Consider the following 23788-nt stretch of genomic DNA (forward strand, 5'->3'; position numbering starts at 1 on the left):
GAGACCATTATAAACTTTTGAACAATAATAGATACAGAGGCAGAGCTGCCTCAAACAGATTGTCAAACTGCAGCGGGAAGGCCGGGGAGGGTTGGGGGGCAGGAGGTAGGGGGGTAAGAGATCAACTAAAGGACTTGTATGCATGCATATAAGCATAACCAATGGACATAAGACACTGGGTGATAGGGGAGGCTAGGGGACTGTCTAGGGCGGGGGGATAAAATGGATACATATGTAATACCCTTGTAATACTTTAAGCAATAAAAAAATAAAAATAAAAATTAAGGTATTACATATGTGTACTTGCTACTCCACCACCCCTCTTTCTTCTCTTTTTAATGACTGTGTCTTAGCTCTTACTTTTGGAAATAAACTTCTGTTTCACAAAATCTTTTTTAAAGTCAACATTAATAAAGAAGGCAAGATGAAAGTGACTGGGAGGAAAACTACCCAATCCACAAGAAAAAGCTGTTCCATCTACTGTGCTTCAAGGGAGGAAGCAGCTAGGGGCCAGACAACTGGGACGGGGTAGACACTGCAGAAGTGTCTCCCTGGAGGCCCCAGTTAGTATATGTATTTAATGTCCTCAAAGGGTGGAACCCAAGGTACCCAAGTAGATATATATTCCCTTCCCTGGGGCTGTCTTCCATTAGTGTCAAGTTCTTGGGGCTATCAGAGTCACTTTTTACTTTGAACAGAATAAGATGAAGGCAAGAAAGAAGAGGAAGAATGATTTATCTTATCTTTAGAAGAAGAGAAGATATATATCTCTTATCAGAAACTAGGTAAGCAGGTGCAATACTAAAGAAATCGTTTCTAAAATTTCAAGCATTATTTGCCATCCAAACTAATTAGGAAGTCCAAGATAGAAAATATTTCAACAAACATGACCTAAACTAAAGTAAAAACTGGGAAATCTGGAAAAATCAATTCTTAATTCACTTTCAACACTTTGCAATGAAAACATAATAAAACCTTAACTTATACAGTGTTCTTTCTTTCACAAGGCCTTTAACAATGGGCTTCCCTTGGAATTATGATGAGTAGCCCATGGAAAATGACTTTTCCATACACACAGACTGTTTATTCTCAGATTATAGCTGTATGACAGCATAATGTACACATCCTTATCAAATGAGTCAAGTAGTAGTAACTAATATTTTCTTTACTTGACCCTCAATTTCCATAGATGTCATTACCCCCATTTCCAGAATGGGACATAAACTTTGCTAAAAATCATAGAACAAATTACTAACATGATCTAAGACAGAGCCCAAGCTGCTTGAAACACCTCCATCAGCACAGACCTTGCCACCTTCATAGCCAACACATCACACCACCATGAGTTTAGATATTAATACTTTGTAACAATTCCTCACAAAGGTCAAGTCTTCAAAGGCTTAAAATCACTTATTATAAGTGAAAGATCCTGCCAAAATAGTAAATTATAAAGCAGTGCAATATTCCAGCGCTCTATTTCCTGCACTGTTGATACCTACAGTTGAAAAGTCCAGGTCTCCACCTGTGAGATTTCTTCAGCTGACAAGAAGCAAAAGCCCCCAAGTTCAGGAACAATAATGCCCCCGTGGAGACTCCATTGCACGTTCTGGTGAGCTTCTTCAGAGCAGTCTGATACTCTCAGCCATGAGCTGCGATGAGCTGTTTCTCCCCTAAAGAAACAGCACACAGTTCCTGATCTTCTTGCAAGTTTCTTTCACAAAAACCATGCATTTCATGTTATATTTGATGTCAAAGGGCACTTTGATGGTAAGGACTAGTGTCTGAATGTTACAGTTTATGCCAGTAAATGTTCAATGCAGAGTGCCTGATGCCATGACACAGCAGTCGGAACTAACCCAGTCTTCATCTGTTGCTCACACCTCAGAATCTGTGATGAGCCAAGCAGTGAGAAGCAGTGGGAAACAGGAAGCTGTACTGTTTTGGAAGTTAGCATTTTCAGAGGGATGTCTCATGCAGCCTTGACTTGTCATAAATCCAATTTCTTCAGCTGTTCATATGTCACAAAGAACTACAATTATCAGTTAAGGCTGACAAAGAAAATGCCATCTGAACTCCAACACATAAAAATAGATCTTCAAGTAGCAAACCTACCAACAAATATATCTGGGCAGACCACATGCTATAAACATGGTTAAATACAAGGGCTCCATCCTAACTATTATGAAAGATCTACCCATTAGCCTTCCCAAGGTCAGCTTGGAACAGGAAGATCACAGCTGACATACACACATAAATCCCTTAGCATCAGCTCTGAGAGTTTCTTCTAAGATTATACCCACACTGCCTAGCTTTTGTGACTTTACTGAGGTGGGAAGACTTTACAGTAAATTCTGTGTGAAAGAGAAACACGGCAATCCCTGGGAAGCTCTCCCCAAGAGTTTCTGCTAGGCAGGCTTCCATAAGGGGAGAGGCACAGGTAAGAGAAATAAGGGGATGGTGACACCAATATTCCCTACCTTATAATTCTGCCCTTTCATGTCTAATGAACTGCCACTTCTTTCTTAACCCCCACTTTGGCATACAGGAAACAGTGCTGATAGGCCGAATAATTCTAGAGCTAATTATTATTTATCCTTTGGTACTCTCTAAAATAAACATTCTAGAACACTGCAACCAAACCACTTCCTTCCCAAGGGTGGCTGGGATATAAAATCAACCCGGCCTCTCTCTGAAATCTTAAATACTCTAAGCTTTTAGAATAGTCTAAGTAAAAAATTTTATTGATATCATTACCTTTCAATAACACTATCATAAAACCAAGATTCATAGTGCCTAGCACAGAGATTTTATACCTCCTGAAAAAGAAACTGAACAGCCCAGCTGGTGTTGCTCAGTGGTTGAGAGTCAACCTATGAATCAGGAGGTCATGCAAGGTTCACTTCTTGGTCAGGGCACATGCCCAGGTTGCAGGCTTGGTCCCCAGTAGGGGTTATGCAGGAGGCAGCCGATCAATAATCCTCTCTCATCATTGATGTTTCTATCCCTCTTTCCTTCTCCCTTCTTCTCTCTGAAATCAATAAAAACATATTTTTAAAAGAACTGAACAGTTACTTCTTGAATAAGAGGAACATAAAAGACTAAAAATCAACTTCTAAATTATAACAACTTGATAGTTTACACAAACAATATTTTAGCTATCTTTTTTCACATCTACTACAACAGAAAAGGATACAATAATATTCCAAGGACCAAGTCTCAACCAATTTGGCCAAAACCCTTTATATAGAGCAAAAAATCCTTCTTTCTTCCATGTCTGTTATAAAAAGGGGGGAGAGGGGGAGTTAATTTGCAACTTTCCAATTATGTCAAATACATTAATAATAGTATCCCGACTGAACCAAAGCATTTTTCTTAAAAATAAAATCCTGCTTCAAAGGACTAAGAAACCATTGTCCTCTGCCTCTTTTTGGTCCTTAAAGGCTTCTGCATAGGTGACAACTAAGGCTCCATGCCAAACCATCCCACACCCAAAGCAGGCAAACAACAGTTGAATGAGTAAGAAATGATATTTAATAATTCCAACCAGAGTCTTTTGCCTCTTTTCCATTTGGGCCCACAAACAACTCAGACATAAGGAAACAAAGCAATGGTGGTAAAGATGTAATTCAGAGCACCACTATTTCATGTTGTTGGATGAATTATAAATAAGTATCTTTGCTTCATTAAGGCAATACTTAAAGTCTAGCATCATGCCAGAAAATGGAAACCACAAAAGTGCCCCCTAAACTTTGGTTGCTGGCAATCCAGTAGGGGAGACACTGGCAAACTTTTGTCCACTCGTGAGCAATAGGCCCGATTATTTAAACTAAGTATTACAGTAAGATTGATGTGTTCCTTTGTGAGATGTCTGAATGAAGGGGACTCATTCCAGTTTGACTCAATAGGTAGGATAAATTTGCTCATTTCACAATACTATCCCTTATTGTTATTAATTATACTAATAAGACTTACCAAATTATTTCTGGCACTATGCTGTTTTATGTAGGCATTATTTTTACAATAACCCTATGATACACGTGCTATTATTGTCCCATTTCACTTATGAGGAAACTGAAGTATAGAGTCTTTATCTTGACCAAAGTCACACAATTACAAGTGACAGATTCACAGGTCTATCTTACTATTAACCCTGTGTTTTAAAATGATAAGAAACTTGTAATAAGTGGGCCAGATGGAAGCTAATGAGCTAAGAGAGGAATTCACTACTCTACAAAGATGGACATTCTTACCTGTAATAAGCAATCCAGGGTACCTGTGTACCCAGAGCATCTGCCATCACGAAGGACTCTCTGATTCATCATACGTGTCCTCACAACATCCACAGGGTTGGAGGCCAGAGCCCCAGCCAGACCACAGGTGAAGCTTGAGCTAGGAAAGATACCATTAGAAAAACAAAAAGGTCACCACCACCATCAAAGACAGGAAACAGCCTCCTCCCAAACTATGTTAAAGTAACATGTAACAAGGTGAAATGTATCAAAAATAAGGACCATATCTAGAGAGCTGTACAAACTTCTTTTTTAAAATATATTTCATTGATTTTTTACAGAGAGGAAGAGGGAGAGGGATAGAGAGTTAGAAACATCAATCAGCTACTGCCTGCACACCCCCCACTGGGGATGTACCCACAACCAAGGTACATGCCCTTGACCGGAATCGAACCCAGGACCCTTCAGTCCACAGGCTGACGCTCCATCCACTGAGCCAAACTGGTCAGGGCTGTACAAACTTCTTAAACACCAGCACTGATTATACTGGCTTATAAATTCCAACCTCGGCTAAGAATATCTCGGAGGTTCTAGAACAGGGGTGGGCAAACTTTTTGACTCGAGGGCCACAATGGGTTCTTAAACTGGACCGGAGGGCCGGAACAAAAGCATGGATGGAGTGTTTGTGTGAACTAATATAAATTCAAAGTAAACATCATTACATAAAAGGGTACGGTCTTTTTTTTTTTAGTTTTATTCATTTCAAACAGGCCGTATCCGGCCCGCGGGCCGTAGTTTGCCCACGGCTGTTCTAGAATGTCAAAGAATCATAGAAACATGAAGGGACATTCTCCAAGGATGATCTATTACAGTGATTTTAAACTTTATTCATCTCATGGCAAACATAAACTAATTACTAAAATTCTGTGGCACACCAAAAACTATTTAATTTTATTTATTTATTTTTTTTTTTGCTGATTTGACAAAAATGGGTATAATTTTGATTCATTCACACTGACGGCTAATGTTGTGCTGGCTGTTGTCATTTTTTTGACAATCTAATGGAAAAGAAGTCAGTACCCCTGACCGAATAGTCAGGTATTGCATGTTTTAAAAATTCTGTGGCACACCCATTGAAAATTGCTGATCTATTGCATCTATTCACCTATAAGTAGAAATCAGAGTAACTTTAGTCATCTCATGACCATATGTTTCTTCAAGATCAGAGAAAAAGATTTCCTCAATGGAATGCCCACTAGGGGCTCAGCTTCTACTAAACTTTCAGTCTCACAAGACTGCCATAGACCACACTTAGTATCAATTAACTCAGAGCAGCATTTCTCAACTTCAGCACTAAGATTTTAAACCAATAATTCTTTGTCATTCTTTGTTCTGTTGTAAGATGTTTAGCAGCTCCTTGGCCTCTACCCAGTAGATGCCAATAGTACTTCCCTACTCATAACTATAGGAACAGTCTCCAGAAATTGCCAAATGTCCCAAATGGGCTAAATTGCTCCACAGTTGATTAAACTATGATGTATCCAATACTAATCTGCAGCTATTAAAAATAAATGAAGTCTGTTTGTACTGCTATGGAAAGATATTTGGAATAGGTTATTAAATTTTAAAAATCAAATAAGAAAGCCCTGGCCAGGTGGCTCAGTCGGTTGGAACATTGTCTCACACACCAAAAGGTTGTAGGCTCAATTCCCAGGCAGGGCACATACCTAGATTTCAGGTTAGATCTCGGGTTGTGGTGAGTATAAGAGGCAACCAATCGATTGTTTCACATCTATGTTTCTCTTGGGGTGAAAAAAATACACACACACACACACACACACACACACACATCCTTGGGTGAGGATTAAAAAGCAAGTAAGAGAGGCAAATATTGCATAGTATCATTTATACATGAAATCTAAAAACAAACAAAACTACTCCAACTCACCCGGCTGGCATGGCTCAGTGGTTGAGCATTGACCTATGAACCAGGGGATCATGGTTCAATTCCGGGTCAGGGCACATGCCTGGGTTGCAGGCTTGGTCCCCAGTAGGGGGCATGCAGGAGGCAGCCGATCAATGATTCTCTCTCATCAATGATGTTTCTATCTCTCTCCCACTCCCTTCCTCTCTGAAAACAATCAAAATATATTTTTAAAAAAACAAAGAACTACTATAACTCATAGAAACAAAGAGTAGAAAAGTAGTTGCCAGTGGCTAGGGGATGGGGAAAATAGGGAGACAGTAAAAGGGTACAAATTTTCAGTTATAAGATGAATAAGCTCTAAGGAGCTAACGTATAACACGGTGACTATAGTTGATAACACTGCATTTTATAATTGAAATCTGCTAAGAGAATAGAACTTAAATGTTTTCACACGCACACAAAAGGATAAACATGTGAGGTGACAGATATATTAATTAAGTTGATGGGAAAAATCCTTTAACAATGTATACATATTAAATCATCATGTTGTACACTTTAAATATCTTTCAATTTTACTTGTCAATTGTACCTTAATAAAGATGAAAAAGAATAATTAAAAAAGGGGGATACAAAGCATATTTGTGTAATGAAGCACATGTAATATACTTTTGTAGACATATTTGCATACGCATAGAAAACACCTGGAAGGTACTTACCAAACTGTTAACAATTCCTACCTATGTAAAGGGATAAGACTGTTAATTTTTCCTGGTTCACTTCTGTATTGTAATTTTTCAAATATGAGGATATAATATTTTTATAATAGCTTTAAAATTTCTATAAATTTGTAGCAAATTTTCACCCTAAACTCATGCAAACCTAAAATATTAATTTAAAAATCCATAAACATACAGGAAGTGAGTATACACAGTGTCTCCCATCAGGCCCGAGAGAATCAGATGCTTCTTGGTGAGGTCGTAAACTGGTAGCTCCACACCAACAACGATAGCAGCCCTCTGAGCAGTAAGAGACACGCCCTGGGTGAAAACATCAATAATAGGGATTCAGACATCTCTCCTGTTGGCAGGTAGAAATATACATACAGAGTAGAAAAGACCAGAGTGTAAAAAGTCAGGAGCTCCAACATTAAATTCTGATTTTGTCACTAACTTTATGACCTTGGACAGACCTTGGCCAGGACAGTAACCTCTCAGAGCCTCCAGTTTCCTTGTACATACAGAGAGGATAGTACTGGGTGACCTTTAGGGTCTAGTCTATGAATATTTAAAAAAGCACTAGTGCCCTGGCTGGTTTGGCTCAGCGGATTGAGCGTCAGCCTGCAGACTGAAGGGTCCCAGGTTCAATTCCAATCGGGGGCATGCAGGAGGCAGCCAATCAATGGTTCCCTCTCATCATTGATGTTTCTATTTCTCTCTCTCTTTCGCTTCCTCTCTGAAATCTATCTATCTATCTATCTATCTATCTATCTATCTATATATATACATATATATTTATTTATTTTTTTTTTTTTAAGCACTAGTTAACAATATTCACTTAAAAGTCATGAAACCACGCAAGGCAAAAAATTCAACATATCTGGGACCCAGAAACCGCTTCTCTATAAGAACTTTAAAAAGCAAACAAAAAGGTGCTCAATCTTCACAGAATTTCTTACTTATGAATTATTCAAAAGGTACTTTTCAAATCATGACATATTCCTTATATTTCCATTTTACAGATAAAATACCTTCAGGGGCAGATGTCACTCTTCTTCCCTTACTCCATTATTCCATTTGGATTAAATAAAATGATGGACACAGGAAAAATAAAATCAAAAAGGGAAAAAATGAAGAACTAAATTAGCTGGATCCATTTTCAAGCTTACCTTCCATAGTCCTCTCGTTCCCTCTTGCTGGTAAATGTTAATGAAGTTGCCTATCATTCCTCCTTGAATGGTGTTGTTTTGTGCTTGCATCCGTATCTAGAAATTATTTTAAAGACTAACATGAGAAAGAAGCTAGCACATTTGTCCCCAAATATAGATCCCTGAAAAATCATTCAGTCTGTTGTTTAGCAACCATTACAAGAAAAAAAACTATAATTATAACTATTACTATAATGCTGGCTTAAATATTCTCAGTAAACTAAAATATATACAGATTGGTTCTTAGGCACTTTGGATTCAACAAAAAGCATCTAACAGAGTCTAGAACGTCTTGCATATAATAGCTCACTAAGTGTCAAAAAGAAATTAAATTTTTTAAATAGTCTTTGAAAAGCAAAGAAAATGGCATTTTTCCCTATAGGTTCTAAATAGGAAAGAAAGAATAGGATGGCAATTCTAAAAATTTAACATTATTAGTAAGAGTATCCAGTAATACCTGGCAACACTAAGCATGAACGAGCATATTTCTTAAGTCACTCCAACTCCCTGCTATTTATTTCCAACCAGCTGAATCACAAGGTAAGCCGGCGAGTTAGCCCCGGGACAGCCACATGATGCCCGTCACACATGGTTACACCTGAACTTACAAATTAACTTTACAAGGGCCATAGTACTCACATGACCAATATTCCAACATAGCATGCTGGATGTAGCTCTCTGCATTTTTAAGAATTAAAAGATATTTCTCACTAAAAAAATGTGTACCTTATTTTGGTTTAGGGAGCAAATACATTACCTCTAACTTCTTAAAAGGAACTGTTATTGCCATGCTAACATGTGAAAATAAACCAAAATACAGGAACTGCCTTTTTGTAACCCTGATATATGGCTTAGAGATTAAAGGAAGTACGGATATTTTTCTCCAGCAGTCTTGCACCAACACTGGGTAAAATTATGGTAAGAGTGCCTGCACACATTGTACCTTCACTGTGCATAACTGTAGTGTTCTCAACATGCTGCTGCGTGAAGTTTTGATGCTTGTCAGAATCTCCTATTAGACTGAAGGCTCTCTCAGGGCAGGGATTTTGTCTTACTAATTTTTGGATTCTAAACACTAAAAGTACTCCAACTGGTCCAAGGTAGAAGCATAGTGAATTCTGGTTAAATAATTTGGGCAAAAAGGAAAGGGAGGGAGAAAGAGGAATATATGAGAGGGTTCAAAAAGTAACTCACAACGAATTTTTATTTTCTTTAATGAGTTTATTCCCTTGCCTTATTCCAAACAGGATTTAAGAAGGTTGTAATCCCTAGGATTGTCAACAAGGTCATCTCTTATGTCTAACTGTAGTTAAGTATTTCCAGAAATTGAATTAACCTAAAAATGCATTTAGAAATAGTCATTAATAAGCAGACTCCTGTAAAATTTGAAGCCCATCTACTTTTTAATGAACCAATAAAACAAGGGAGATTTTCAATGAAAAATTCAAATGGATCCAAACCTAAATTTTTTTTCTGCTTAATCGTCAAAATACTCATCTCTAAAATGAGCTCTACTTTCGTATCAATGGGAAACCTACCTAGTGGATATTTATAAGTTAGTCTTCACAACACTTAAATTATAAATAGAGTCAGTGTATGTTATATTCGCAGATTTTCATTATCTGAATCTTGTTCTTGGTAAGAAAATGTAGATTGTATCTAAAGATATAAAAAGCACTGCTTACTTTCAAAACATCAGTTGGATTGGCAATGGCTGAGGACATGACTCCAGAGAGAATTCCACAGACCACATTTATCAGAAGGGTTTCATCTGCAAACAAAGACATTATCTGACTTTTCGTATATATGTGAATACCTCAAATGCAGGTGTAATTCATTTACATACCATTTGTTCTTAAGAGAATAAAGAAATTTAGACCTTATGAATCAAGTAATTTCAAAAGGATTAGGAATTTTGCTGGCTAAAGGGATTTTACTTAGCAAAGTTTCTTGCAATCTGAAAAAGAATGTGAATTATCTCACAAAGTAAATAACCATCTACCAATTCACTTTTGTGTGTAAATGCAGAACATAATAGTAATTAAGACGAGGTATGTCTGGTAGGAGAATAAAAGAGGAATACTCCTATGAGATAACATGGTGACAAAGTTTTAAAGCACATCTTATATATTTAATGTAAATTACAATGAAGCACTTTCAAGGCATCTTAGCTCCTGTTCACCACTCCCATGTAACAGCTAGCTGGAGCTTGCCCCTTTGTAAAAACGAATAAGGTTCTATGGATTAAAGCCATCACAGAGTCAACCAGCAATGGAGTATTAGAACTCAGTTCTTAATACTAAGAAATGTAGTCACTGCTTTTATGAAATACAGGTGATAATTCCTATGACTTTAGGAAATTCTGTGTTGCCTAGAACGATAACATATGCTCTAGTCTAAGCATTTTGCTTTTTAACTTTTACTCCCCTAAATTCAGCTGATAACTGACTTGCTGTAAGCACAATTCATTTAGACTTCACACCTAGAGCTCTCCTCAGAGCAGTAAAGTCACAAGTAAGTCAAAGAAAATCTGATACAAAATCACTTGAATAAAAAGACAACCTCCTGCCTACAAGTGGAAAAAAGATTCCCCACTGACCTTCTGGGCGTTCCACAAATAATCGCTTCAAGCTCTGGTAAGTGCCTATCTTGATGGTGCCATAGGAAGCCTGGCGTAACATCGCAGGGGCAATCCTGTCAAACCAAATACAAAGGGACAAGAAAATTCTAAAAATCATTTACAATCTTCTAGAAGAACCACAGGCAGAGATACAATCACCCATTTGCCTTCTACAAACTACACAAAACAGATATCTTAAAATTAAAAATCCAACAAAAACTTGGGTTTTTAAAATTGTTTTTTATTGATTTCAGAGAGAAAAAGGAAGAGGGAAAGATAGAAATATCAATGATGAGAGAGAATCATTGATTGGCTGCCTCCTGCATGCCCCCATTCTGGGATCAAGCCCCCAACCCAAGCACGTGCCCTGACCAGGAATCGAACTGTGACCTCCTGGTTTCACGGGTCAACGTTCAACCACTGAACCACACCAGCTGGGCAACATAGTTTTAAAAAATATATAGGTATAATCCAAAAAAGTTATAAATACCTGAGCAAATTATTATCTCACTAAGTGAAAACTCAGCCCCTCATATTTATTATCAATGAAACCATAAGTGAACACGTGGTTCTATTTGCCCATTCATGTTAAAATGAAAAAAGGCTTTGCTTTCTCCGTGCAGTGCACCTAATGAAATCTGGCCTCTGGAAGCATCTATCGTTCTTGTGTTGATGCTCTGGAGCCCACCTCCTACCTCCTTGGGGGGGCCGTGTTTCAGCTTTTTCCTCTCCCTCCCTGACCCCAGAACCACCTGTGACATTTGTACTCCAAGCTCTCAGCACTTCCCACTTTCTTCTTGAATTGCAATCTGGCTTCCTTCCACCTTCTCCACCAAAACAGGTGGCCAACCGACATCTGTGTTGCTAAATTAAATGATGCTTTTCAATTAGCATCTTACATAACATCTTGCAGTATTTGTTACTCCGCCCTTTGTCTTACTTGCAGCTGTTTCCTCCCTGAGTTGCCACAACATCGCCCTCTCCCATTTCTTTTCTTTCCTGTACACTGTAGAGTATACAGCATCCTATCGCTGTCCTCTGGGGTTTCCCCGAATCTGTCCTATGCTTTCATTTCCCCTTGCTCCACACACTGCCTGGGTGAGCTCAGCTATTGCCATGGTTTTAACTGACCACTCCTAAATTCATGTTTCCAACATGGATCAAGATACATTTCCAGGATGTGAGGGCAATCTGGCTGCGACATCTGTCACCCCATTGATCGCCAGGGTTGATTCGGCTGATCTGGCTGGCTAGGCGGGTGTCCCCCTCCTCCCTCACCGATCCATGTGCGTCCTTCCCGAAGAGGACGACCTTCTCCCTCCCCCCCCCCCCCCCCCAGGAGAGGACCGGTCTTCGGTCAAGGGTATACGAGTAGCTGCGCTCCCCTGCTAGAACCTCCAAACAAGCTCTCAAGATACATTTCCAACTTCTTCCTAATTTGTCAATTCACACGTACTATACCTACCTCCAATCAGGTAACCCACACTGCATTAATTATCTTCCCTGTCTAAACAATCACCTCTCCTCTTCTGTATCCTAGACAATGGCCAAAACCAGAAATTAAGATACTAGCTTTGATTCCTACTCCTCCACAAACCCCCTCATATATTAGGTCAAACAATATGTCAATCCTATGCCCTAACTAGCTTTCTGAACTGTCTTCTTTTTCTCCATCCCCAAAACAAACACCCCAGGCAGATCCTTTCTGTTTCCTATGTGACTGCCTGCTTCCAGTGTTACTAGTCTCTAATTCTTTCTCTGCCCGGCAGGCAGGCATTTTTTTTTTAACAATGAAACTTAATCATTGTAGTTCTTCTACTTGAAACCCTTCAGTGGCTCCTCTCGGCCACAAGTGTAGAAAATTCAAGTACTGCCCTAGCTGCTTTGGCTCAGTGGATAGAGCGTCAGCCTGTGGACCAAAGGGTCCCAGGTTAGATTCCAGTCAAGGGCACATGCCCGGATTGTGGGCTCTAACCCCAGCAGGGCACGTGCAGGAGACAGCCGATCAATGATTCCCATGATTGATGTTTCTATCTCTCTCCCTCTGCCTTCCTCTCTGAAATCAATAAAAATATTTTTTTTAAAAAAATTCAAGTATTTGCAGGCACTTAGAAGCTGTACTGATAAAAGTGGGCTGGATCTAACTGCACACACACACACTATGTGAGTGGCAGAGGTTTTGGAAAATCAGAGAAAGCACTGTCAAATGCAGTTACTATTATCATAAGTGAATGAATGTGGGCCCAATGTTGATTTCTCTTGAGAAAATGGAATCTCAGATTTTTATGTGCAGTTTCTCATATTTAAAGTATTGGCTCAGTTGAAAAGCAAAATCCTTCAGAGACTGGTGGGTGGGAGGGCTCTGAGGCAGCAGTTTGGGATTGGTGGTATACGGGACAATATAAAGGTGCTTAGCATGGCCTGAGGTTGTCCATGTCTTAACCCCTTATTAGCTCTCCTTCTGCACCTTTTGCTATTCACCAACTCCTACGCAAAATCCATGCTGAACTATTTGCATTTCTAGGTGTATTATGCTCTCTTGCACTTATTACTGGTTCTGTAGTAGCATAGTTTCTCTCTAACCACCTAGCTAACTCTTCTTGATCCTTTAAGACAGGGGTCCTCAAACTACGGCCCGCGGGCCACATGCAAATACAAATACTGTATTTGTTCCCGTTTTATTTTTTTACTTCAAAATAAGATATGTGCAGTGTGCATAGGAATTTGTTCATAGTTTTTTTTAAAACTATAGTCCAGCCCTCCAACGGTCTGAGGGACAGTGAACTGGCCCCCTGTTTAAAAAGTTTGAGGACCCCTGCTTTAAGGTAAGAGCTGGTGCCTTCTGAATTGAGCAGCTTTCCTGAAAACGTGCCTCATCCTTATCCCCACAGCCTGGGGCTGATACCTCTACCAGACTCTAGTACTTACCAGACTCCACTGTAATCCCCTGTGTGTCATCTGCAGCCCAGTAAATGACAGTTCCTTCAGGACAATGTGCCACTTCTGATCCCTATTTGTCCTCCAAGATCCATTCTTATCCTTCTCTGTTCTGCTCTGTGCCCAGACAGGATCACCTAGTCCCCTCTGCTAGCTGACTTTCAGGTGGATTCGGCCACAAAAGGTGGGAGGGAGGGAGGAGAAAGAAGCAGAGGTACTTCTTCTTCAATCTGGGCACCACCAAAACATCCCTTGACAACTGTTTATTCCTTTAAGGCTCCAGCCATGGTAGTCTCTGCCAAACTATTCCCATCCTAGGGTTGGTAACGATTTCCCCCTTTGCTAGTTTTTAGGTATCTCAATATCCTTCACTTGCTCTCTTAACCCTTAAATGGTCCCTTCATTAAACTCTCTTCATTTAAACCACCCAAATGAATTCTGTTTCTTGCAGGGACTCTGACATAGGCAGGACCCTGCTCTGTCTTACTCATTTTCTTATCTAGTCCCTACTGCACACTGTTAATTAAATATTAGATTAAAGAAAAGTAGTTCACTAACAACTCTTTCCCATGGAAATACGATACCATTTTCATTATGGCAAAAATCTTGGTAATTCATAATAGCCATGGGAAAGAGCTATTTTCAGAGTAAAAAACTAAATTACAGGATTTTTTTATAACAAATGTAATTTTAGATTATCTATATTTTAGTATAATAAAAACATAGTTTCACCACAACTTTCTCTCTATAAAATACAATAAAGTTGACATTAGAATTGAAAAACCTACCATGTTACTTGCTTTTTAAAAATACACCTCAAACTTTTACTTTTCTCTATGAGGTCTTAGTCTGAAAAAGTTTCATTTGAAAGGTCAGCAGTAGCATATAAACATACAAAGGTTCCTTACCCAGAATACAAAGCTTTCAGGCCTTCCTCTCTGCCTATCCTCACTAGTGCATGCAACATTCCTCGATACCGAATTTCTTTAAAGTTTGCATCATTCGTCTGGCCTTGAATCTGGAGCCGTGTCTTGGTTAAATCAATTGGAAATGTACCTTAAAATTTTAAAGAAAGAAATATTTTCACTTAATTAAAAGAAAGTCCACTAAGTAAAGGATACATAGTGACATATTACTAAAGAGACATTTAGACTATGATGTAAACTAAAACAGAAACAGCCCTGACGGGTTTGGCTCAGTGGATAGAGTGTCGGCCTGCGGACTCAAGGGTCCCAGGTTCGATTCCAGTCAAGGGCATGTACCTTGGTTGCGGGCACATCCCCAGTGAGGAGTGTGCAGGAGGCAGATGATCGATGTTTCTCTCTCATTGATGTTTCTAACTCTCTATCCCTCTCTCTTCCTCTCTGTAAAAAACCAATAAAATATATTTTTTAAAAAACACAAACAGATACTTTGCAATCTTTTTCCTATTAAAAAATGGGAACCAAAAGATTTTTTTTAAAGACATATATTTTCCTTTTTTAACATTTTTATATGTTCTTATTCTACACAGGATTTGAGGAAACTACATTGCTAAAAAGTAGATAGATGGAATGCTTTAGATAACCAAGAAATCCATTTTTAAATATAAGTTATTTTGGCGTCTGGGTGGCTCAGTTGGTTGAGCATCATTCTGTACACCAAAAAAGTTGCAGGTGTGATTCCCAGTCAGGGCACATACCTAGATTTCAGGTTCCTCGCTCTATGTTCTATAGTCTAAAAGTAAATCTGTTAGAGTAAAAAGTTTAATATAATGCCTAACAGTTCACTCAAACATGTGAAACTCATACTCAGTAAATGTGATGTATTATGTCAACGGGAGAGCCCACCGGCATGAGCAGCATGGGTAGGGGTTAATGCACCTCAAGCCCTGGGCACTGGTCCTCACTGGCCCCTCAGGGCAGCCTTCATCCCAGGACAGCAGTGACTGAGCCCGGGAAGCAAATGAAGTGTCCAGCCCAGCACCTGGCACTCAGCAGCTGTTCAATCAATATTTGTGGATTGAGTGCTTACAGCTCTTTTAGAATTTGTCCAGCAGGTCTTCCAGCTTTTACCAGAAGGCACCGCACCCCCCCCGCACCCCCCCCCCGCCCAAATAAAAAAAAATTGTTGATTGAATGATTCCAGGGAATAAACACAGGAATAAACAGGCCCTGCTGTGGAACTCAACTAATGTGAAGTCACAAATAGGATCTGGATCATGTGCATATTCAGAAAGTGACGGCATGATGACAGGAAATCGAATCTGGCTCGGGAAGGCCTTGGAGCTCCTCAAACACCTTTTTTTTTTTTTTTTTAATATGTCTATTGATTTCAGAGAGGAAGGGAGAAAGGGGGGAGGGAGGGAGAAAAGGAGAGAGAGAGAGACATCAATGATGAGAGAGAATCATCAATTGGCTGCCTCCAAAAGGCCCCACACAGGGGACGAAGCCCGCAACCTGGGCATGTGCCTTGACCAGGAATTGAACTATGATCTCCTGGTTCATAGGTCGACGCTCAACCACCAAACCACACCAGCCAGGCGCTCCTCAAATTTCTTTACAGCCAAATGTGTTAAGGGTGGGGGCAAAGTAAGGAACATACAAGGAAAATAGGGACTGATGTAATTCAAAAATGATTCATAAAACTTATTTGTTCAACAGTTTAACTTTCTCCCCACTAAACTTTGAACTCTAACCTGCCAGTAAGTTGCCAAATGACTATTTGTCTAAAAAAGCATACCCGAAGTAGGACATTTTGAATTCTGAGACTAATAGTCATAACCCCATATTCTATGCTTGAACTATATTCAGATCAAACACCAATTGCGACCTTAGGTTTTAAAATCACTGTCACACACAGCGGGTGAATTGACTGCCTCCAGCCCCTGGGCTCCTTACCGCATTCAGCTGTGATGGAGGCCAGCCCTCCATACACAAAGGGCTTCCAGTTGAGGGCCGACATGCTCACACCTGTCCCTTCTCCTTTGATTCACAGAAACAGCCTCCAACAGGATCTTTCCTGGGAAAAATGGAAGCCGTTTCAAAGTTGGAATTTCTCACACAGTTTCTTCTCTAAACTTGTGTTTGAGTTGGAGAGCACTGTCAGATGTGACCTCTGAAGCTCTCCTGCAACAATTCCCAAGTCTGTGATAGGAACCTTGCCTCAATAAAGCAAAGCACCCCTAGCCACTAAACTCCGAATCAGCAACTACTGTTCTCACTTTATCAGTTGCCTAATTCTCATTCAGGCCTTAAGTAACCCAATGTACTGATATCTTGATATGTGTATATGTATTCAGTGTAGTACAACGGAGGCTATTTTCTGGGTAGCCTATTTTCTGTTCTTCAGTATTTGCCATTTGTCACTGTCTTTGTGAGTCCCTCCTGGGAGCCACTGAAGTCCCTCAGGGGCACTGGAGGAGAAAAAAAGTATTGCAGTTCAGTGTCACAAGGTAAAATGACAATTACTTAAAATTACCAAAATATACTTCTAGTTTACACTGTCAGCTCTCTTCTCTTACCCATCTATATATATAAACAGTAATATGCAAATTAGCCAGGCGACAGGACCAGCTCAGGAGGAGCTGCGCATGCAGATGGGCGGGAGGAGACTGCGTGCCGCCCCCACCCCAGCAGACACACACCAGGGGTGGAGGCGTGCTCTGAGCGGTCTCGGTCTCAGCGAGGCTTGGAGCACGCCCCCCGTGGGTGGTGGCAGTGGCCCGGAGCAAAGCAGCCCAGGTCCCAGGTGCCTGGTGGCAGCTGGAGCAAAGCAGCCCAGGTCCCAGGTGCCTGGTGGCAGCTGGAGCAAAGCAGCCCAGGTCCCAGGTGCCTGACAGTGGCAGGAGCAGAGCAGCCCAGGTCCCAGGTGCCAGATGGCAGCTGGAGCAAAGCAGCCCAGGTCCCAGGTGCCTGGTGGCAGCTGGAGCAAAGCAGCCCAGGTCCCAGGTGCCTGACAGTGGCAGGAGCAGAGCAGCCTGGGTCCCGGTGGGTGGCAGCAGCAGCCGAAGCAAAGCAGCCCAGGTCCTGGGTTCCGGAGGGAAACCGGTGTTGGCAGCCAGGGGAAGGAAGGCCTATTCTTGCACGAATCTTCGTGCATCGGGCCTCTAGTAGTATATAATAGCTGGGAGACAGCTTGGTGTGAAGGAAAAAGGCAGACTCTGGGGTCAGAGCCTCACCACTTCCTTTCAAGGGAAGTTCCTGTTAACCTCTATGTTTTTTCTTCATTAACAGCAACATCATCATCATCATCATCATCACAGCAGCCAACAAAACCTATTAGGGGTAATGCCCATACTTTTATTCACTTAGCTAAGTAAAATATCTAGCTTTCAGACCTATTGTGGGGATTAAATTAAAAAAAAAAAACTAGCACAAAAGACACTAAATAAACACTGACTTTCATCCTCCTTTCCTGTAATAGATCCTGGTCCACTGAGACATACATTCACATGCCTGTCACATTCATTATATGTTCTGTAGTTTTATACAGTGAAGTTGGTAAATATGGCCTCATGTCCATTAACCAGAAATACATGCAAGTTAACACACTTTTGTGTATATACTATCAAAAATCATTATTGCTGGTTTAAAATAAAACTTCTACTTACTAGAGTCATTACTGGCCAGCAATATGCCCAATGTTTCTACTTTGAATGTTTTAGGAATTTCCCAAGTCCACATTTCCCAGGAGAAGCCTACCATTAGTCACTATTGATAAGATTGTCAGTTCTCAACAAAGTGGCTTCCTTAAACTAAGAGAAAACACAAGGAACCCAAAGGGGTCTCTAAATAGATCTACCAGTAGCTATTCCTCATTTATGGACATTAAGCAAATTCGGAATAGTTACAAATGAATTAGGCAGATGGCCTCCTAAGCATGGAACTAGAAAAGCATCATATGCTTTATGTATTGCAGTACTAAGAACAAGCCACGTCTTTGAAAATTCATCTCCCTGCTATCCTTGAAAACATTTAATAATATCTGTACTTAGCCTTAATAAATTTATAACTAATATAATGATTAACACTGTAAGTTACAGACTGTCCAATAATTCATTTACTGCTCAGTAGTACCTTCCTTAACCCATTGTTGGATTTTGCTGATTCCAAGTTAAAAAACAAAATGATAACTACAGGCGCTGGCCAGGTAGCTCAGTTGATTACAGGTTGTCCTGAATTCCAAAGTTGTGGGTTCAATCCCCTATCAGGACACATACAAGAAACAACCAATGAATGCATAAATAAGTGGGATAACCAATTGATGTCTCTCTCTCCTTCTGTCTCTCTCTCTCTCTCTCTCAAAAATCAATTAAAAATGATAACTACATAACAATGACATATGGAAGTTCAGCATAAATTTCAGTGGATTCCCCCAACAAATTTGGGATAGAAGGACCAAAAAGTGACCAGGAAGGCAAGTCTCAGCTGATGGGGACAGAGCTGGGCTTCCAACTCCAAGAGTTTTGCTTCCAAGTGCAGGATTCTTCCTGCTGCCACCTGAGGCTGTACACGAAAGGAGGAGTGATGGCATTTTAATTAATGAGGAAATATTACTAGGTTTCAAAAGGTACTACTGATAAGATGCATCTTATAAACACAAATGTGCTTAATTTAAGAGAAAATAATAGTCAGAAGGTAGTCAATCTAAACAGGGATAATTTATTTTCTAACACAACAACAAAGATAGTGTTCATATGATTCTTTTTTCAGGGTACTTTTACTGAGGTGAAAGCCACATACTATAAAATAAACCATCTTAGCAAACACTTCAGTGGCACTTACTTTATTCAAAATGTTGTGCAACCACTACCTTTATCCAGTTCCAAAAAATGTCATCACTCCACAGGATAACGATTAAGCAGTTGCTCCCCATTACCCCCTTCCCTAACCTCCATAGGATTATTTTCTTAGTGTGATGCTGCACACACAGATCGAGCATCTGTGTGGAATATAGAGGATTCCGTATCAGTAGTTCCTAACCTGGTTGTGAAGCTTCTTAAAAATGCAGACACCAGGGCCCCATCAACAGAACGAGGATCTCAGGAACATCCCAAGCATCTATGTTGTTACTGAAAGTCAGTGGGTCAAATATATTATGGCCAATTCAGATGTTGGAATACTTATCACTTAAATTCCTGTTTTAAGTATTTAATCCTCAAAGATAACAATATAGTTCATTCTCTTTTTACATATATTTTTTTTTATTGATTTCAGAGAAGGGAGAGGAGGGGGTGAGAGAGAGAGAGAGAGAGAGAGAGAGAGAGAGAGAGAGAGAGAGAGAGAAACATCAATGATGAGAGGGAATCATTGACAGGCCCCTACTGGGGATTGAGTCCCCAACTCAGGCATGTGCCCTTGACCAGAAGCGAACCCGGGACCCTTCAGTCTGCAGGCTGTCTGACACTGAGCCAAATCGGCTAGGGTTAGTTCATTATTTTTATTCATCTTATTAAGTAACAATTTTTTCTACAATGAATATAGTATGTGTGTCTATGCCATTTATATGGACATAAACATGCATACGTATATACACAAAAGATATCCTCTAAAACAGGGGTCCTCAAACTGCGGCCCGCCGAAAACATTTATCCGGCCCGCCGGGTGTTTTTGCCGCCGCTGCCTGTCCTGCTTAGCAGCCGCCTCGACCCAGGCCCGCAGGGCGCATGTGTGGAATATCTGAGGGACAGTGAACTGGCCCCCTGTTTAAAAAGTTTGAGGACCTCTGTTCTAAAATGTCAGCAAAAAATTATGGGAAATTGGATTATACTAACTTCTAACTTAAAAACAAAACATTTATTAAAGGCGACATTGTCATATGACCTCATGCCATCTAACTAACTTCCTGGTTTCCTGCCACTACTTTTTGTTTTGCTAGTTTAGTTTTAATGAGATTTGGCTTCTGTTGGTTTTTATATTAACTTTTAGTTAGATCACAACCCAGAGTTTCTGAGTTATTCTCATTTGTAAATACTCAACTAGAGCTCAAATTATTGTGGAGTTGCCTCCCCATGGTTTTAAATCATGTGGGATGGTGCACCTATCCATTAGTTCCTATTCAGATGTACCACCACAATAAACATGTCTTCCACAAATGATGTCAACTCCTGCATCCCGAATTAAACTGTAAGAAAATACTTCCTGTTCAATTACAATTTTTAAAAATTAGCTAGGAAGCGAGGGGAAAACAACTTTTGAGTTCTTTCCTTTCTGAATGCTAAGACTAGATCCCTGAGCAGTTAAAATTACTGTGCCTTCCCACGTTAATGTTTGTTAAGAAGAATTTGGCTTAAATAACAACCAGAGAACATCAGTAGTTGGTCAAACATCCAAACAAGAAAAGGTTCTAGCAAAGACTGGAATATTCAGTAAGCCACACTGACCACTGCCTGCTGCAACAGGGCTTATCTTAGGCTGAAATCTCTGTTGAGTAAACAAAACCAATTCTTTGTCTTTTGAGTTCCCTTTGGAGGGGTTCTTCTCACACCCATTCCTGAACTTCCTAGTATAATTGTTGGGGAAAATCACAATCCTAATGAAGTGCCATGACTGACAGGCCAACACAATCAGAGAGACTCGTGTCCTTAGCAATCACTATTGTTTGGAAGGGATTATAACTTGGTAAAAATTCCAGTGTCAGGTACAGACAGCAGTGGCTAGCGGTCAGTGCCCCCTTTGCATTTCTCTTAGGTATACCCTCTAGCCTGAGTTAACAGCCAGAGACCACAGAAGGCAGTAAAGGTCTCTTTACTGTCTTCTGAACACAATACTAATAATGGTAGATGCCATATTGACTATTTGATATGTCAGGCATTGCTGTACCTTTTCCACTTAAAGGATCTTATTTAATTATCACAACTCCATGAAATAGGTATCATTAGCCTCATTTCACAATTGAAACAGTCTCAGAGAGGAAACGTGACTTTCTCTAGTCACACAGCTACAAAGTCCTCAAACTAAGGTCTCAAAAGAATGCATAAGCAGGGTAGGGAATTCTGAATATTCATAATAAATGTAATATTTTCTTGCAGGAGAAATACAAAACTTTTTTTTTTTTTTTTAAAGTGTTTCCTGGCTCTAGCCAAGCTGCTCAGTGGATAGAGCTTCAGCCTGTGGACTGAAGGGCCCCTGGTTCGATTCCTGCCAAGGGCACACGCCCGGGTTTCGGGTTCGATCCCCAGTAGGGGACTTGCAGGAGGCAGACGATCAATGATTCTCTCTCATCATTGATGTTTCTAGTTCTATCTCCCTCTCCCTTCCTCTCCAAAATAAAGAATATAAAATTCTTTTAAAAAATGTTTCCTGAGTGCAAATGTCTATACAAATTGTGAATTTCAAAGGATTCTCCCCACACTAAAGAAATATGCTAAGTTACATAACCTCTGAATTATATTTTTTTCTTACTTAGCACTTACTTTTCTCCTCACCATATTTGTACAGCTGCAAAGAGAGGTAATTAAATACAGTAATTGCTACTGGAACTTCTGAAAGCTTCCCAAGTTTCTCTAAAATTCTTAATTCTGGATAAGTTTTTCCTATTTTATTTGTGTTCCCTTTTCATTCTGCAATCCTAAGTTGTAATCACAGTCTTGAAAGTTCAGTGCGTTTATAAACCTTTATTCCCCGCCTTGCATGAACTTTTCCTATTTCCTATTCTTTTTAAGGGTATAGGATGAAAAATAAGCTCATCACAGACTTATAAATGTGAGATTTGAAAGGAATGTTAGAAACTATCTCATATGACTTGGGGTGGTGGGCACACAGTGGAATTGTAACATAGAAACCCACACCTGAAACCTATGTGTTTCAGGTCACCCCAATAAATAAAAAGAAAACTACGTATCATTTCACATGAATTACCCGATCCCATGGCCACAAGACTTGGCAGCCACAAAGCAAAGACCACTTTTCTTTCCAGTTTTCTCACTACTTGGTGAGGATGAATCTAGAATGTGCAGGGAGTCGCAACACTGTTTTGCTATTCTTGCGCAGGAACAAGGCTGATCATCGCAACTGCTTTCCATTAAACTACACCCAGAAAGACGCTAACAGCCAGAGCTCCGTTACCTTCCCAAGCACATTAATTCGACCGGTCCTTGCGAACATAAGCCAACCCGGCGTGTCGCGGGGCAGTCCAAAATGCAGCGAGCCCTTTCCCGGAGCAGAAGCCGCGGTGCCCTGAATGAAGCACGAGTGGGAGGGACGCGGAGGAGGCGAAGCGCACTGCGGGGCCGGCGATGCCGGGCGGACCGCACACCTGGATCTCAGCGACGCGGGCGCTGGAGTCACCCCACACCGCCGAGCGATGAGGGGAGCCGGCGCTCCGCACTCCGAGGAACCCTCCCGACCGCCAGCGAACCGGACCTGCACGCGCACCGCAGGGCGGAGGCAGCGCCGGCTCTCCGGAACCGCAGCCCCAACCACAGTCCCAGTCCCAGTCCCAGCCCCAGCCCCAGCGCTGGCGGGTGCCCGGCGCCGCGGGAAAGGGGCCGGGCCGGAGGAGGGGAGACCGAAGCACGCGCTGCGGCCAGGAACTTACCAGCCGCGCCGGTCCCGCGCACCAGCTGCCTAGGGCCTCACCGGGTGGCAGACGCCAGCGGCTGCCCGGAAGCTGAAGGAAAAGCGGCTGAGCACAGGGGGCGGCCCAGAAGCCCGCGCGCAGCCTCCGCGGCCCCGCCCGCGGCCTTGGCTCCCATTGGTCGCTCTAGACGCTGCCCCGCCTATTCCCAGCCTGCCCCGCCCACCGGAGCCAGCCCCAAGCTGCAGCGGGCGCCGCGCTGGCAGGAGTGAGAACTGCGTGCGGCCGGGCTGGGGGCGCCTGCTGAGGCCTCTGAGCTCCACTTGGTTGAAAGAGGAACTTAGGGAATGAAGGGAGAGACACGAAAAGGAGCCTTCTCAGGGTGCTGATCCTTTGTCCACTGAACCTCCCAATCAGAAAGGAATAAACTTGCACTATTTTGTTTTTCGATCTGGTTTCTCTTCAGATCGCATAAATCTTTAGCCTTTTTTTTTTAATAGTTGACATTTAATATTATATTAGTTTCAGGTGGTTAGACTTGTATATAACTTATGAAATGATCCCCCATAAGTCTAGTACCCACCTGACAGTGCAGTTATTACAATATTATTCACTGTAGTCCTTATGCTGTACTTTACATTCTCGTGACTACT

General features: G+C 41.0%; 1 protein-coding gene and 1 non-coding gene across 8 annotated transcripts; one reads left to right on the plus strand and one right to left on the minus strand.

The window, feature by feature from the left end:
* Positions 1-1062: 1062 nt before the first annotated feature.
* SLC25A30 (solute carrier family 25 member 30) lies at positions 1063-23256 on the minus strand. Of its 7 annotated transcripts, none has more exons than XM_059684660.1 (10): positions 23157-23256; positions 16517-16637; positions 14546-14693; positions 10680-10774; positions 9766-9851; positions 8042-8137; positions 7069-7193; positions 4251-4389; positions 3194-3274; positions 1063-2029 (listed from the first exon to the last, which is right to left on the minus strand). In XM_059684660.1, exons 2-10 carry the CDS (start codon positions 16578-16580, stop codon positions 1988-1990), a joined length of 876 nt encoding a protein of 291 aa, XP_059540643.1. In that variant the 5' UTR covers positions 16581-16637; positions 23157-23256; the 3' UTR covers positions 1063-1987. The 7 variants fall into 7 exon arrangements, with proteins under 7 accessions (XP_059540643.1, XP_059540642.1, XP_059540644.1 ...); XM_059684659.1 differs by lacking the exon at positions 23157-23256 and adding an exon at positions 22685-22820; XM_059684661.1 differs by lacking the exon at positions 23157-23256 and adding an exon at positions 22650-22671.
* LOC132228965 (U7 small nuclear RNA) lies at positions 15641-15705 on the plus strand. Its single transcript, XR_009451555.1, has one exon. It is a non-coding gene; the product is annotated as a U7 small nuclear RNA (small nuclear RNA).
* Positions 23257-23788: the final 532 nt, after the last annotated feature.

This window comes from Myotis daubentonii, chromosome 2 (assembly GCF_963259705.1).
Source record: "Myotis daubentonii chromosome 2, mMyoDau2.1, whole genome shotgun sequence".
Taxonomy (NCBI): domain Eukaryota; kingdom Metazoa; phylum Chordata; class Mammalia; order Chiroptera; family Vespertilionidae; genus Myotis; species Myotis daubentonii.

Excerpts from the sequence above, each read along its gene's own strand:
- SLC25A30 (XM_059684660.1), bottom strand. The coding sequence starts at position 16,580 with ATGTCGGCCCTCAACTGGAAGCCCTTTGTGTATGGAGGGCTGGCCTCC. Across the intron at positions 4,390-7,068 it reads ACTGTGTATACTCACTTCCT|CTCAAGCTTCACCTGTGGTC; the intron begins GTATGTTTATGG and ends TATCTTTCCTAG. Across the intron at positions 2,030-3,193 it reads TTGGTCCTTGGAATATTATT|TTCTTTGTGACATATGAACA; the intron begins GTATCCTTTTCT and ends TGATAATTGTAG.